At 50.4% G+C, this 16623-nt stretch overlaps 1 protein-coding gene across 2 annotated transcripts; it reads left to right on the forward strand.

The window, feature by feature from the left end:
* Window positions 1-3045: 3045 nt before the first annotated feature.
* On the forward strand, window positions 3046-16522 carry DET1 (DET1 partner of COP1 E3 ubiquitin ligase). 2 transcript variants are annotated; one of them, XM_030457369.1, is made up of 5 exons: window positions 3046-3123; window positions 3798-4906; window positions 7670-7860; window positions 9444-9635; window positions 13779-16522. In XM_030457369.1, exons 2-5 carry the CDS (start codon window positions 3824-3826, stop codon window positions 13966-13968), a joined length of 1656 nt encoding a protein of 551 aa, XP_030313229.1. In that variant the 5' UTR covers window positions 3046-3123; window positions 3798-3823; the 3' UTR covers window positions 13969-16522. The 2 variants fall into 2 exon arrangements, with proteins under 2 accessions (XP_030313229.1, XP_030313228.1); XM_030457368.1 differs by lacking the exon at window positions 3046-3123 and adding an exon at window positions 3130-3330.
* The last annotated feature ends 101 nt before the right edge of the window (window positions 16523-16623 follow it).

Genomic DNA, 16623 nt, shown 5'->3' on the forward strand with positions numbered 1-16623 from the left:
TTAAATCCTTATTTTCTTGGGAAAATGAGAGACATCCAAGGTCTCCTTCTGCTCCCTTGGCTCTTTTCTCACATCAACAAGAGTTTCCTCAGCTGAAGTTTGTCACTATGATCACTAGGATGCTTCACCCTAAAAAACCAAAACAAAACACAGAAGCAGCTGGTACCTGCAGCACAGCCACACTCAGCCCTGCACACACAGAGGCTTGCAGAGGATTGAAGCACTGCTCAGGGCTGAAGCATTCCTCCCCGTGCTGGCCTCCTGTGCAAACTTCACCCTCTTTTTTATATATTAAAAAAATTAAAATTCTTTTTTCCCCTCACCCTTGGCACAAGAGGGAAATCAACTGCTCAGCAGCCATGGGAGGGGGATGGTGATGCTCAGGGCCTGGAGGGTTTTCTTGCTCTGCAAGCATTCCTGTGAGGAGATGGCCCAGCTTTTCCCCACAGTGATTTTGTGCTGGGGGGTGGATCTGGATGGCAGGGCAGGATGGGAGCAGCTCATTCCTGAGATCTCCCCAGCCCTGCTCTCCTCACACACCCTCTCTAATCCCGGGAAAGCACCTGCAGGATCCAGAGTCGAGATGCTCTTGGTAAACAGCCAAAGTGAGAGCAGCAGAAGGGTCCTTGCTACAGAAATGGGAGAAATCATCCAAATCAGCCCAAACGGTCTGTGATTGTTTTTTGTTTTTTGTTTTTTGGGTTTTTTTTACCTACCTGCTGAGTCTGGAGTAACAGTCTGAAGATGGATGGATGGATGGATGGATGGATGTGGCACTGGCAGGGTGGTGGGGCTGTTGATGTTGTTTCCCCACTGGGGCTTGCTGCAAAGGAACAGAGCATCATGCTCCTCTGCATGCTGCTAAAGCCTGGATAAGAGACTGTCTCTCCTTCAGAGGAATTCCTCATTTCTGGAGGAAGGGGCACACTCGAGGCCATTTGGAATGGGAAAAGTGAATTTGCATACGGGATCAGCTGAAGCAGGGAGCCAAGAGCTGGACAACGGATGATTTGGGCAAGGGACACCTCTGACTACCCAGGCTGTGGGTTGTGACCCAGGGAGAGAGCAGGGCTGCTCTTTAAACACTGCTTCTTCCACCAAAACCTGCCTGATGAGACCCAAAGTCATGAATCCACAGCTGTTCGGCAAGGCTGGAGGAGCCCAGTGACCCCTTGGACCGTCCCCCTGTAGTCCCTGGACAAGCAATCTGGGCTGGGAACCTGCATATGAGCACACCCCCTCCCCATTGTCCCCCAGCAGATGAGGATGGTATATCCCCTGTATATCCCAACAGTGCCAGACCCCAGAGAAGCAACACAAAACATTGCAGGAGGTGGGAAATCCCAGACAGTGAAACACCCCAGGAGCTCTGAGCCTTCAGCATCCACTTGGGGGATGTCCGGCCCTGAGACTCCTCTGCCTCTGCCTCCACTGGGGTCAAAATAAACAGGGATTAACCTTGCACCTCAGCCTTGTGCCCCCAGTGGGATTTATTTCATGTGATGCAAATCCCTGCGGATGGATGAAACCTCTCCTGTGAGGGTTCCCTGACCCCCATCCCCAGAACCAGAGCTGGGGAGGGGGCTGCAGCCATGGGAAGGTTGGATGATGAAGTTATTAGCTCCAGAAGCACTAATTGCTGCTGTATTAATGGCTCTTTTGTCCAGCAAGCTGCCTTTCGGTGTGTGTGCTGGGCGGTTGTTTTCCTGACAGCTGCTGTGTGGTTGGATGCTCTTCGGTATTTAGTTTGATCCTATTAAGGTGGATCTCAATTAATTAGGCAGGAGGAGCGAGACAAAGGGAGACGCTGGGGCCATTCATTTCAGTCTTGTCATCGCTCCTGCTGCAGCCGGGAGGCAGCGAGAGAGCGGGAAGGGACACGGGATATGGCCACAGGGCATGAGAGGCTTGGGAAATGAGAACAGGGCAGGCAGGTGGGATGGCAGCGGGATCCCCCGAAGGTTCCCCAAAGTCCTCTGCCTGCTACCCGGGAGTGCCGAGCAGGCTGCCCTCCCTCATCCCTGTGGGAAGGCAGCTGGAGCCACAGGGTCCCATCCCCTGGGGCAGCGGGATCCCACTCCTCCCCAAAAACATGCTCCAAAACAACACGGAGCATCCCTGGGGATTTACACGGGGAGAGCTTCGGCGCAGCAGGAGCAGCCCCCCCCCTCCATCCCTGTGCTGGGTACCGGAGGTCCCAGCGGGGGGGGGGGGAGCACGGGCACCCAGAGTTGAGCATCCCCTCCTGCACCCCCCGCTCCCGGCTCCCCCTCTCCCCGGTGGAGTGGCTCCAAGAGCCGGGAGCGGTGTCTCGGCCTCGCTGAGAGGATTGCAAATGGATCTCAAGGACCCCCCTGTCATTCCTCCTTCCTTCCCTTTGAAGGACAAGTGCCCTTGGAGCTGCCCGTGCTGCTAATGCACAGGAGGGATGGATGGACGGGTGGGTGGGTGGATGATGTTAAAAGCCGGGGTGGGCAAAAAGCTTTTAAGACCCTAGGAAAGCCCAGCGGGGTGCCTCGAGGTGACCCCAATCTCTGCGGCTGCCGCCGCTGTTGAGGTGTTGGGGTGTGATGTCCTTGGCGATGTCCCACGCAGCAGGTGTGATGTCCCTTGGAGCGTCCTGGTGCAAGGGACTGCCTGGGATGCAGGAGTCTCGGGTGCTCCAGGCATGGAGGGGCTCAGAGGGTGTTTGGGGGGTGGGAATGGGGGTGAAGGGTGGTGCAGGCTTGGGGATGGTTGGATGGGGGGGTGCACGTGGTGCTGGGATGGGGTGCAGGGTGGGGGAAGGGGATGAAAGGGTTCAGAATATGCTCAGGGTGCAGGAAGAGGGGGGGAGATGGATGCAGAGGTGCGGGGATAGGGTGCAGGGGGTGTCTGGGGTGTAGGGTGGGTGCGGGGCTCTGGGATGGGCGCGGGGTTCGGGGCTGCGCGGGGGCTCCCTCCCGCCGCCAGGAGGCGCGGTCTCCCCGCCCCGCTGACACTCTGTCCTGTCGCACCCCTCCTCGCTGTCCCGGCGGCCGGAACCGGAAGTGGAGGGACAAGACCGTTCCCCCGTCGCTGTGGCGGGAAGATGGCGGCGGCCATAGAGTGAGCGGCAGCGGGCCCCAGCGGCGGGCCCGGGCGGTGAGCGAAGCCGCGGCCTCCTCCCGTGCCCGGCCTCCCCTCGCGGGCCCCCGTGTTCTTGCCCGGCCAGGAGGCCGCCACGGGCGCCGGTTCCTCCGTGTCCCCTCATGCTCCGGGCCGGCTGGAGAGCAGCTTGGGGCCCCGCTCCCATCGTCAGGCGGGACCGCAGCTTCCTCTGGGCTTCCCCGGGAGCCTTCCTGTCAGCTGGCAAGTCTGCGGATTATGCCTGGCTCCCCTCACTCCCTCTCGGGTGCTTGGGGCCTCCCTCTTCGCATTCCCTTGGTGCCCCCCTGTGTCTGCCTTCATTCCCGGCCCCCTCCGTCCCCTCCCGGTGCCCCGCTGTCTCTCAGCAGCACCCACACCTGCGGATCCCATCGCCCTCTGGCAACACCGCTTCCCTCTTGGTTCCCGTGTTTGCCCTGGTATTTTCCACAGAAGTCTTCTTCCTCCCAGTCTCCCTTCTTCCTCTATGTCTTTCTTCCCCGGTGTCCTCTTGTGTCATCTCCCCCCTTTCCAAAGGCACGTTCGCACTTCCTAGCTGACGCCTCACCCTCCCAGGGTGTTCTGGGTCCTTCCCCCACCCCACCCCTGCAAGCAGCTCCCTGAATTCAGTGCCCTGAATCCCCCCCCAGTGTCTCAGCGAGTGCCACCTCTGTGTGCTCTCTCCCTGGCAGGGTGAAGATGAAGTAGAGCTCTGACCATGGACGATGACGCCCCCACCATCAGACCCCGCCGCATCCAGAACCAGAACGTCATCCACCGCCTGGAGCGCCGCCGGATCAGCTCGGGAAAAGCCGGCACCCACTGGCACCAGGTCCGTGTCTTCCACCAGAACGTCTTCCCCAACTTCACTGTGGTCAATGTGGAGAAGCCTCCCTGCTTCCTGCGCAAGTTCTCCCCCGACGGCCGCTACTTCATCGCCTTCTCCTCTGACCAGACCTCCCTGGAGATCTACGAGTACCAGGGCTGCCAGGCGGCCGAAGACCTCCTGCAGGGCTACGAGGGGGAGATCCTGGCCAACGGCAATGACCAGAGGTCCGTCAACATCCGGGGGCGGCTCTTCGAGCGTTTCTTTGTCCTCCTCCACATCACCAACGTGGCCTCCAACGGTGAGCACCTGAACCGCGAGTGCAGCCTCTTCACCGACGACTGCCGCTACGTCATCGTCGGCTCCGCCGCCTACCTGCCCGAGGAGCCCCACCCTCCCTTCTTCGAGGTTTACCGCAACAGTGAGTCCGTCACCCCCAACCCCAGGTCCCCCCTGGAGGATTACTCCTTGCACATCATCGACCTCCACACCGGGCGCCTCTGCGACACGCGGACCTTCAAGTGCGACAAGGTCATCCTGTCCCACAACCAGGGGCTCTACCTCTACAAGAACATCCTGGCCATCCTCTCCGTGCAGCAGCAGACCATCCACGTCTTTCAGGTCACCCCCGCCGGCACCTTCATCGACGTGCGGACCATAGGACGCTTCTGCTACGAGGACGACCTCCTGACCCTGTCTGCTGTCTACCCCGAGGTGCAGAGGGACACTCAGACGGGGATGGCCAACCCCTACAAAGAGCCCTTCATCAACTCCTTGAAGCACAGGCTGATGGTGTACCTGTGGAGAAGGGCCGAGCAGGACGGAAGCGCCATCGCCAAAAGAAGGTTCTTCCAGTACTTTGACCAGCTGAGGCAGCTCCGGATGTGGAAGATGCAGCTTTTGGATGAGAACCATCTCTTTATCAAATACACCAGTGAAGACGTGGTCACGCTGAGGGTGACGGATCCTTCCCAGGTACTGCCTCTTCAAGCTGCTCAGGGCTTTGGGGCAGGTACAGCGATTCTTAGCTCAGCCTGAGAACGTTGTTTATGGTCTCTGGTGCTTCACTGTTGTGTGGATGTTTGATTCCTCTGGTACTGAATTAGCTCCCATAACTTCATCGCTTCCTTCTCAACTAAAAATGAGAGAGAAGGGATCTGATGTGGCTATTGAATCCCCTTTCTCCAGGGATTGTTCCCCATGCCCACAGATGCTGTACAATTCTCTTCCTCTCCCACATCCCCAGCTGACTTTTTCTTTTAGCTGATATTTCATCTCTTGTAGAGGTGGTTTCTCTTCTCATGTATCTTCAGGCTTGCTTTTCAATTATAATAGTCTTCATTTTCTCCAGTAGAATTACCTTTTCTATTCTGCCTACATACTTACTCTTTCAGGCTTCTGTCAGAGATGGTATTTATGATCTCTCTAAGCTGGAGTTGCAGCTCTTAGATGTAGCTAATGTGCCAATTGCTTCTCCATTCAGTTTAGTACTAAAGAAGTCGAATTAGAGCAAATGTAGCTCAGTCAGTGCTGGTTCCTTCCAGACATTTCACCATCCTGCAGGCTGATCATTTTTTTTTCACTACTGTTAGGGGGGCGGTCAGAAGGATGTTTTCTTAACCTGTTCTGTTGCTTTAATTCACTTGGGTTTTATTCTGTTGAAAGTATTTATCAGGAATTTGTAATGAATCTCCAGTAGGTGTGATTGTTCCCTAGACATTGGGTTTTAGTTCACACCCTTCTCTTCCTCCTCATCTTTGCCATGTGTTGCCTTAGCCTAATTCTCCTGGCAGATGACTCTGGTTGATTTTTCCTATGTGCTGTTTTTTGGGGAGGAGCTGCTTTGGGAGGGAACAGGTGAGGCTTCATCTAATCAATTTTACCCATTTGTGTGAAATTGAGTGACTGTCTCAGAACTGTGAAAGCTTTGTGGAAGTGCCCTGCAGCCTTCTGCTCGTTGCTGGTATCTGGAATGGTGCTCCTGACCCTGATGTAAATGTTTGTGGTAGGCTCTGCTCTGCTCCCTGCTGTGCTTACCAAAGCTGCTTCTCTGCCTGGTTTGCTGCACCCGAGGGTTTCTTTCAGATGCAGGTTGTGGTTTGTTTGTGGCTCGGAGTTTTCTGCTGGAGGAAAAGGATCTCATTTCTCAGTTCTTTCAGGAGATAATTCCAGATGTGGAGCAGTCTCTGCAGACCTGCCTGAATGTAGGCTGTGTATTAGGGCTTCCTAATGAAAAAACTGGCTCACAAAATGCCTAAAGCTCTCATTTTTCTTTTGTCAGAGAGGAACATGAGGCTTCATCCAATTTCAGCCTCCTGGCTTCTCTGCCAAGAAGGTTGAGGAAGCCTCTGTGATTGTGGGCTGCTTGTATTTTGTCAGGGTGTGCACTGAATCCTTCAAGATGTTTCATGACATGCTGATGCTGATAAACTTGACATCTTTGCCACATGCTTTTTGTGAAACTCAACCTGTGCCACTCCTGTGTGGCAGGGTTTTACCTGTGAGGTTGTTTCTCTGGCCAAGGGCATCCTGTAGATGTGTCTGTGGTGGTAACCTGGCAAAAGAACTTCTTTATGTAAGGTTGGAGGATAGTCCCTGCAGTCTTCAACAACGTAAATAGTTTTCCCTGTGCTGTCTCCTTTTATTTTCTGTCTGCTCCAACCCTGTGTTTCAGAAGGGCTTCCCTTTCCTCAGGCAGTAGTGAGCAGTGAGTAACCTCATCTCTCACGCTTGGTTTGGACGTGTGGGGGCTGGATTGTATTATCACAGCTTATTTTGGGGCTGTAAACCAAACAAACCTTGTGATATTTGCAGGTGGATGGGGTGGGCAGAGTGCCTGCCGTCATCCCTCAGCATTGTTTGGGAGCAGGGAGGGGGCTTTTATTGACAGAAGATTTAGCCAGATATGTGCATACACCCTAGGAATTGGTTACCTTTGAAGTAGGGACAGGTTCTTTGGGGTGCTGGGGTGTTAGCACTCCTGTCTCTTAATGAAAGCTACAGGTGATCACCAAGGATTAATCTACCCCTTCCCAACGGGATGGGAATGTAACCTCCTTTTGATGTGGCTGTGCTGACACAATGCCACCTTTTTTCCCTGTTTCTGGTTTGATGCCATGAAACACTGCTGCTGCTAATCCACAGCCTGGCACCTGGGCCGTCTTGCAGGAGAATGTCAGCATTAAAAAGAGGTCATTCATGTCTTTCAGATGTTCATTTCTGTGCCAGCAGGGTACCTGGAGGGCACAACTTTTTGTGGGCAGTGGTGTAGTGCACAGTACACTAAAAAGGCTCATCTCTGTGTGATGGAAGTATTAAGAAATATTCAGGAGGGGAAGGAAATAATGTCTCTACACAAAGGGGAAAATAATTGGTGGCCAGCTAGTGCTGGATTTAAAATCATTTTGTCAGCAGGAATGAAAATTAAATTTGGCAATTTAGAAAGTATTTTGGCTTTGGTGGAAGGCAGAGAGGAAAACAGAAATATTGACATCCAGTTTGAGCTGAAAAATTGGAAGCCCATTAAGTTTTCTTCATATGTAATCACAGTTAAGGAGTGGATAATTTGGTACCTATTGAGGCATTTGAATAGCAAAATGGATTAGTGTGAGGATGTGGGATTCTCCTGTGCTGCTGAGAAGTTTGGGTAGGGTCTGTGGTGTCACATGAGGAGAAAGGAGGGAAAGCTTCCCCAGCTGTGCTCTCCTGGGTAACCACTGCCTCTGCCTCTCTCCCCAGCCTTCCTTCTTCGTCGTGTACAACATGGTGACCACAGAAGTTATTGCTGTATTTGAGAATACATCCGATGAGCTGCTGGAGCTGTTTGAGAACTTCTGTGACCTCTTCAGGAATGCCACCCTGCACAGTGAGGCAGTCCAGTTCCCCTGCTCAGCTTCCAGCAACAACTTTGCCAGGCAGATCCAGCGCCGGTGAGCCATGATTTGGAGCATGCTTTGTACTCTAGAGACACCCTCACCCCCATCACCTTTAAAGATAAAATCAAATAGTGATGGCAACCCTGAGCAAACCACTTCCTTTAGTTGCTGAGTGATGCAAGGCTTGTCTGGCTTGTACCTGGTTCATCTTGCAGCCTCGTGTATCTGATTTTTATATTCCACAGCATCTCTCTTGTTACATGAGCAAAGCACTGGCAATCCAGTGCTTAGGAAAAGGAATTTTGAGGAAAAGATGTTTCCAGCTCTTCTTGAGCAGTAACTCTTCTGGAGGTTATTGAAGTGTTACTGCCCAGTAGCTTAACTGGACATATTTTGCCAAGTGGCCTTCTGAATTTAGGGTGCATCAGACTGGGTTCTGTAGCATTTTTTCCAACATGAGACACAAACTCGTGGTTCCTATCAAACTGTGCTAGGAGAAAGAAAACATCTGCCTAGACTTATTGTGAAAGCTGACCAAAATAACCTGGGTTTCTAGAATGTGCTTTAACAGTCAAATGCTACTCTAGTGAGACAGAGCATGTTATTTCTCTTGGAATATATTTTTATGTGACTCAGGGTGTTTTGTTCTTCCAGTGACTTGTTTCACATCATCCATAGTGCTTCACAGTCACTTATGGGCATGAAGCTTCTGTTGATTTTAGGTTGATGTCATGTAAGTAAGAGGAAGTTGACTGTGCAGCTTTCTAGAGCTGCTTGTCAGGAAATCCGTGACACTTCGTGGAAGAGAGAGTCAGAGAGCTCACCACAGACAGCTGAAGAGCAACTCCTGCCTTGTGTTAGAGAGGAGAATCTTTTAATCCCCTTGGCTAAAAGGGCTTGCAGCAGGAACATGTAGCTTCCATAGCAGGGTGTAATAGAACATAATCCACAGCAAGCTGGCTTTTGGCTGAGTGTTTCTGGTCAAAAAGGAAAGGTTTAATGCATGACATCCCATACAGCTGATCTGACTGTTCTTGCACCTGGAAAACTCAAATTTTACTTGGAAAGAGAAATCCAGGCTGTGTTAGTCTCTGTACCAGGATGAATTTTCAGCTCACCATAGTTTCTGAAGAGCTTTAGGCTTCTCATCAAGGTTATTCCTCATCTAAGGTTTCTCCTTTTACGCATTTAAAACAGTGGCTAGGGAGAAGGGGATTCTCAAGTCAACGTTAAGGGCTCAACTGTGAAACCCTTTGGCTTTTGCTTATGCTGTTCCCATGCTTCAGGGTAAAACTTGGATTGGCTGCTGAACTGCTAATCCATCTCTCCCTGTTCCTGATGCTGTTCATTTCCTGTACTGCAGCGCAGCTGGAGCCAGACCTTGTGGGTAGGCACAGTCTTGCCCTTCTGTCAGCTTGGACTTCTCAGAGCAGAACAGGAATGATGAGGGAGGATACAAAGGTCACCAGAACTGGCTGGTGCTTGCATCGCTGTGATACATCTTTGGAAGTGAACTGTTTTCCTTCTTACACTGCTGCCCGTTCTCTTTCCCAATGGGTTTTCCTCCTTCGTTTGCTAAAGCTGTGGTGTTCACCTGTGGCCTTTGTGAGTAAAAGCTGTTTCTTGGTTTGCTCCAGGTTCAAAGACACTATCGTGAATGCCAAGTACGGAGGGCACACGGAGGCCGTGCGGAGGCTGCTGGGGCAGCTCCCCATCAGCGCTCAGTCCTACAGTGGCAGCCCCTACCTCGACCTCTCCCTTTTCAGCTATGATGACAAGTGGGTGTCAGTCATGGAGCGGCCCAAGACCTGTGGGGATCACCCTATAAGGTATGGAGCAGGCCAAGAAGCTGGATGTGAGGAGAGCAGTGTGAGAGTCACTCTGAATCACCCCTGCCACGTGGCATCAGGTGTGCAGAAAAAGGGGTCAGATCGAAGCCTTTCCCTTGTGACGTCCTTGCACCCGAGGGTTCATTTCAGCAGTGCCACAAAGCTCGGCCTCTCTCCTTGCTATAACTGCTTCATCTTGTATGTGTGGGAGGGATTTTCAGGCTTTCTTGCTCAGCTGCCTTGGGGAAAGTTTGGGTAGCGAAGCCTGAGCCTTTTCCCTATGAATTCTCTTGTTCTTTCTCCTCTTATCACAGTCCTGCTGCTTGATTGGGCTGCAGAGTAATATGGTTCTGGATTTCTGTCCTGAAAAGATCCCTTCTGAGCATGTGGGTTTAGCTGGCAAGGATGATCTGGTTTGTCCTGTGAATAAAATAGCAGCTGGGTTTGGTGTTACACAGAATGCTTGTGCTATTGATTTAGCTATTTTCAGACTTCCTTTGTTTACAAGGAAACACTCTGGGAGCTGTACTCCTCTTTATAACCCACTCTTATTTCTGTCATATGTAGCAAATTTGTGTCTGTAATAGGAGTTTTGGGCAGGTGTAAGGGCTGTTCTGTGCTTCTGTCTGAGTCTTCCATGCTTGCAGAAGGAGTAAGTCAAAGCTTGGAAACAAGGAGGCTTACAACGCCTCTTGAAGCAACACCAGGACTGTCCATTTCTTTATACTGGCTGCGGCCACAGCTGCAAGTAGTCGTGGTTAAAAAAAATCCAACATCTCTGGCCTGAAAGGCTCGAGGAGGCTGTGTTTTTCAGGCAGAATTGTCTTTCCACTTACAGTACTGCAGAAGCAAACCTCTGCTCTGAAAACAAAGAGAAACAACTTCAGTGCCTGAGGGCTTTGTTTAGTGACTGCACATGCGCTGGGGGTTCATTGAGCCTGGGGAGACCTTTCTGGCCACTTTCCCAACTTTATTTTCATCAATCCATTCTCAACAGGTGGTTTTATGTTTCCCCTGGCCCTGACTCAGGTGGCGGGGACCCTCTGATTATCCCTGCGCTCTCAATTCCCAGCTTATGTATATTTAATGTTCTGCCTCTATGATTTGATGTGATCTCCAGCTCCTGTGCTATCCACAGAGGAAAGCCTGCCCTTTCCCCTTTGTCGTGCCTGATGTTGGGAAAACTGCAGGGCTGGCAGTTGTCTGCCAGCACCAACCTGCCCATGGCTCCGGCAGACAAAAGGGAGCAAAACCGCAGTTGTTTGCTGCGGTTACCTCTTTGTAGTAAACAAAGCAAAGTGCCACCTTCCCTCCCTCCCCTGAGCAAACTGGCCTTTCAGGGCCAGAGCTTTTAAAGCTCAAAGCTTTACAGAGTCGATTAGGACTTGAATAGGGGCTGAGAGCTGTGGGGCTCCTGGTTTTTGGAGAATAAGCAGAAGATGAAGCACTAACCTTAACCATTCAGTAGCTGAAATGGTGCTGCTATGTTTCTCACATTCAAAACAAAGGGCTTTATAAAATACTGCTGCTGCCTGTTGTGGGCAGAGAGCTTGGAAATGAGAGGCCACAGGATTTGTAAGGAAGTCCTGTAATTGGCTGTAATGCAAAAACCTTCATCATCGAAGGGTGTTTCAGTCTGTGTGCAGTTTCCTGGCACTCTGTATGAGATAGGAAGGCTTTCAATACATCGGTTTCAATGCCTCTCTGCACTGTATTCTTTTAACCTTTAGTGCCTTTCTGCATCCCAAAAGGTTCAACTCTTGACTCTGGCTACTTGAGAGGCCAGTGGTTGTTTGCTCTCATGCGGGAAGGACTTCAGATTCCCCATCACCACCATCTTCCAGTGTCTTTTCAGAAGGCTTGAAGAGATGTTCACTGGGTGAAATGATGGCACTTGAGAGGAAGAGGCTTCTACAGAGCTGTACCTATAGTAGGGGGTCTCTAAAATCCATCTAGATGGCTAATAAGGAGGCATTTAACCAAAAAATTGTTCTGCAGATAAATCTTCCATTTTCATACAGTTTGAAAAGGCTTGTCTTGCTGCTTCTGTTGACATACAATTTTATATTGCAGTGCCTAATTTATCCCCAGAGTAAGAGCCCATGGAAATGGCCTCTGATTGCAGAGCACTTTTAAAAATAGATTTAAAAATACCAAACTGAGCACATCTTTGAGATTACAGGGAGCTTCATCTTGAGTAGTAAATTATTGTGAATTGGGGAGAGAGGGGAGCAGACGGGGGACTGTGCTTTATTTGAAGAATGACCCTCTGCATACGCAGCCTTGTGTAGGAGGGAAAGGGCTTTTTAAAAAGCCAAATACCAAGATTGTGACTCTTACTTGGTTCTTGTGTGCAATTTTCAGGCAGGGTTGGCTGGCACTTTGAGTCAGAGGAAGGGAGAGAGTGGCCCTCCAGGAAGAACACAAGGTTCTCAATAGGCTGTGTTGTTAAAATGTGGAGTATGTCTGCTTCTGAGACAGCATTGCCTCTATCTGTCATCATTCTTCCAGGCTGAGAGCTGAGTGCATTGTATTGCTGGGGGGAGGGGGGGGAGGGAGAATGTGCTCCAAGATTAAAAGCATTATCTGAGTTAAAACCAGAGGAAAATGCAAAATACCCACATGGTACTAAGTGATGGTGAGAAAGGAAACAGCTGGGAGGCAAAGTGCTAATTCTGTGTCTGAAACTGAAAGAGCAGAGAAAATGATCCTACTAACTGAGGCAACTTCAGGGTGAGGACTTGAGTTAGAGCCCAGCTGCTTTGTGAAGGTGCCACATCCAGAAGCCTCCACCGAAGTCTTAGGGAGGGCGGGGTCATGGCAGAGAGTCCCCTGTTCCCACAGCAGCACAGGGCAGGCACGTTCCCTAGGCTGATGCTGGTTACGCAAGGTATGCAAAGATAGTTCAGGACGCCAAGAGCTTCCTAGGCTCACCAGTCTCTTCAGTGCTGTCTGCCTCATCCCCTTGGCAATCTTTGCTTGGTGCTGGGGCTGTGTTCTAGAGCTCACCTCTTTGGAGACACAAATTAACTTGACCCACAGGCATATCTGTGCATGTCAGCAGTAGGACACGAGGTTTTCCTTGACCTCTGCCTTTGCTGTGATTGTTGAATGCAATCCACCAGGTATTTCCTGCCAAACTGATCTTGATAATGCTTTTTTGATGGAAATCTGAAAGGATCTGCAAAGCCTTGCTTGTGCTTTAAAATACAGCCTGGTGCCCTTGAGGAGAATTGGATCTAGCTGTTCATCCTGCTCAATTGAATGGGGATGTAGCGAGGCACAAGAGCAGCAGAGTAAAGCCTACCTGGCAGCAGCAGGAGAGGGAAGGGGCAGGAGCAGCCTTCCACTCAGAGTGAAGGCCATTGCTAAGGGATGTGAGCTCAGCTCTGTACTGTGTATCTGCCCCAGGGATCAAGGGGAGAGGATGGAGAGTCTGCACAGGTGGGGTCTCAACCAGATTTATTTTGTCTTGTGAGGTAAGCTACATCCACCAAAATAAAATGTCAGACAGAGATCTCTCACTGATGATACCAAAATGAAGTCCAGCTTTGTTAAACAGAAGAAAACTAGCTGCCCCAGGAGGGACTTTGCTGTGTAGCCAAAAACCAGGCACCCACCTGAGGGACTCCTGCTCACAGACTGAAGTTTTCTCTGTGTGTGAAGAGCCTGAATGGCAAAGTCAACAGTCAGGATCAGTAAGAATTGACTTTCACAGAATCAGAGAATCAGCCAGGTTGGAAAGGACCTCTGAGATTATCAAGTCTAACCCTTGATCCACTACCACTGTGGTTACCAGACCATGGCACTGAGTGCCACATCAGTCTCTTCTTAAAAACCTCCAGGGATGGAGAATCCACCACCTCCCTGGGTAGCCCATTCCAATGCCTGATCACTCTCTCTGTAAAGAATTTCTTCCTAATATCCAACCTAAACCTCCCCTGGCAGAGCTTAAGTCCATGCCCTCTTGTCTTACTGGTATCTACTTGGGAGAAGAGACCAACCCCTCCCTGGCTCCAGCCTCCTCTCAGGGAGTTGTAGATGAGGTCTCCTCTGAGGCTCCTCTTCAACAACCCCAGCTCCCTCAGCCCTTCCTCACAGGACTTGTGCTGGAGCCCTTCACCAGCCTCTTCTTCTTTTCAGGTTTTATGCTCGTGATTCTGGCCTCCTGAAGTTTGAGATCCAGGCGGGACTGCTGGGTCGCCCCATCAACCACACGGTGCGGCGCTTGGTTGCCTTCACCTTCCACCCCTTCGAGCCCTTTGCCATCTCGGTGCAGCGCACCAACGCCGAGTACGTGGTGAACTTCCACATGAGGCACAGCTGCACCTAGCACAAGGCACTCCTGAGCTCTGAGCCTCTGCTACAGGAGCACCAAAGACAGGTGCTGGCACCTTCTTGGAAACCAAACTGTCAAGAAACCTGACCTGGGAGCTCCTACCAGCCGGCACCTCGCAGGGCCCTTGGCTGTGGAAAGCAAATCCACTCAAGTTAATTGTGTGAGTGCTTCTTCTCTGTACTGTGGAGGTCGTGCTGCATTAAGCACCGCTGTTCCCTGTTCCTGTTTTTGAGCCAAGTGTAGCTGAGGTTCCTTTCCTGGTTTCTCAGGGGCGTGTCCCTGTTTTCTCTCTGGTTGTAGGTTTTAGGGTGGCAAAGATGGAGCTTTGCAACGCGTTTGTGTAGAGCTCCCTTCTGCACTGGTGCTCTCCTACCGTGCTGAGACAAACAGCCTCTTGTAGAGAGAGTGGATGGGAGGCATGGGAAGGGCTTAGAAATACAGCTACCTGTGTTTGTGTCTTCAGAGTGACTAGGGAAAGGGAATCCTGTTCTCATCCACAGCATCTGCTCTGGTGATTTTAATATGCAAGAGGCCAGGGAAAGAAGGTGTGAGCAGTCACATTGAGAGACATGAGGTGTGTTCCTGACTTTTATGCAAGTCACTTAATCTTTGTGCCTTAATATCTTGTGAAAGCTCCTAAGTAAAAGGTGATGTGTTTTTCCAGAAAGCCAGGGCAGCTGGTTGTGTCTCTAATGCACGAGGAGGTGGGCACAGAAGGAAAATGTGTGGCTGGAAAGGGTGTGGGGAGCAACAGCAGCTCCTTGCTCACATCAGAAGGCCTTTTCTGCAGCATGGGGGTGAATTCTCACAGCCATCTGCAGGTTTTGCCGCTGAGGGGAAGGGAGACCCAGCTGCCAGCACCCCCCTGCCTGTTGGGATTATGATGCTATTAATTAGCAGTTGGGTTTGCTCAGAAAAGAGGGAGGAGTCCGGAATTAATGTTCATTGCTGTATGTTTGCAGTTAGGAGAGGAGCTTGTTGACTTAAGTTGTTTACCTACCCCTGTTTGATACACTGTTCTCTGTGAGAACCCGATTTGCTGTTCCCAGGCTTCAAAGCACAGTTGGCTGGTGCTTCCATGCTGACTGGGCCACTGCAGTGTTTGTGCTGCTGATGAAATAAGCTCCTGGGTGTAATATTACCTTGCCACTGTGAGCTGGTGAGGTTGCTGGCCTGCCCTTCTCTCTCTGAAAAATGGAGTTTTTGGTTGTAGGCCAGCATTTTTCTGCACAGAGGCTGGTGTATGACTGCATGCTGCCAGGCAGTGTGACCATCCCAGCATCATGAGGGGCTCTGTCAGAATCTGAAGCCTGCTGTTGTCCCATTCCCATGGGAGCTGCAGGGATTGCATTAGAAAACTGGTGCTTATACATGGGAGACCCTGTACTTTAAAGGACCCTGTATGGGTGTCTTTTTGGGACCAAAATGAGCTGTGGGTGATGTGTTGTGGCTACATGCCTGTGAAGAACACTGCTGAAGTCATGCATTGGTTTTGCATGGTAATGCACAGGAAAACAACTGTGTGGGTTGCTGGTGCCTACTTACGGCATGAATAGTGGACCTCATAATGGAGGGTGCCCTGGGGTCCTTGAATCAGCCTTTACTCTCTGTCTCATGGCACTTCTCTCCTGGCCTTGCTAAACATATTTCTAGGGCAAGACATTTTATTTCACTGCTCTTTTCCTGTTGTTTGCACTGTTGGTTTCTCAGGTCTGTCAGGAATGAGTTCAGGTCAGAAGACTGCTAATAGAGGAGGTGCCAGGCCAGGCATGCTTTAGCTCCAGGTTCCTCTCCATCTAATAACACTATTTGTCAAGGTTTTAGGTTCTTATCCTGTGATCTGTTCCTCAAACATCCAATTAAATCTCCAAGTGGAGAATCATTTGCACAATGTAGACCATGGATTTACCTCCTGCACCACTCACATTTGTTCACACTTCCAGTGTGAGATTTTTTTTTTTTTTCTTTCTCAAAGCTCTCAGCAGCTCCATCCAAGACTAGGTCTGTTCCTTGGCATCACAGCCTTGGGAGGTCAGGCCTTACTAAGATAGCTGTCAGATCTCCATTTACACTTCTTTTTCATTGTCCATACAAACCACTTCAGCATTTCTGCAGCTGGGGCTTTTGCCAAATTCAGATTGTCCTTTGTGAAGCAGAGAGCATGGCACGCATGGTTGGACTTGAGGCTGAGAGACCAGAGATCTGTTCTTAGCTCTGCTATTAAATTGTTCTGTGACTGGGGGCAAATCTCTTCCTGTTCCAGCTGGTGTTTTCTTCTCTGTAAATGAGGCCAAAAACATATTTTCAGCTTTTGTAAAACACTTGGAGATTCATGGATAAAAAGTGCTGGATAAGTGCTAAGTATTTTCTTATTGTGTTTGCAGACAAACTGATTAATCATTCTGGGTACTAATTGCCTTGGAGTAGCATAGCAGATCCTCGGGTCTTGGCTGCTGCATTTTATATCTACAACAGAGTTAATTTTATTACAGAAACGTATTGAAAGAAAAGTCTCTCATGCTTGAAATTTTCATTCTTTTATTTAAGAAACAAAAAGTGTGTGTATGTGGTGGGGAGGGTGGGAGGAAATGGGAGATATTTTCTACCTGATATTTTTCCTAGGCTAGGATGAACATTTGTTATCAACAC

This window comes from Calypte anna, chromosome 10 (genome assembly GCF_003957555.1).
Source record: "Calypte anna isolate BGI_N300 chromosome 10, bCalAnn1_v1.p, whole genome shotgun sequence".
Taxonomy (NCBI): Eukaryota; Metazoa; Chordata; class Aves; order Apodiformes; family Trochilidae; genus Calypte; species Calypte anna.

Coding starts and splice junctions, on each gene's coding strand:
- DET1 (XM_030457369.1), top strand. CDS start 3,824: ATGGACGATGACGCCCCCACCATCAGACCCCGCCGCATCCAGAACCAG. Junction 4,907..7,669: donor GGGTGACGGATCCTTCCCAG/GTACTGCCTCTT, acceptor CTCTCTCCCCAG/CCTTCCTTCTTCGTCGTGTA. Junction 7,861..9,443: donor GCCAGGCAGATCCAGCGCCG/GTGAGCCATGAT, acceptor GGTTTGCTCCAG/GTTCAAAGACACTATCGTGA.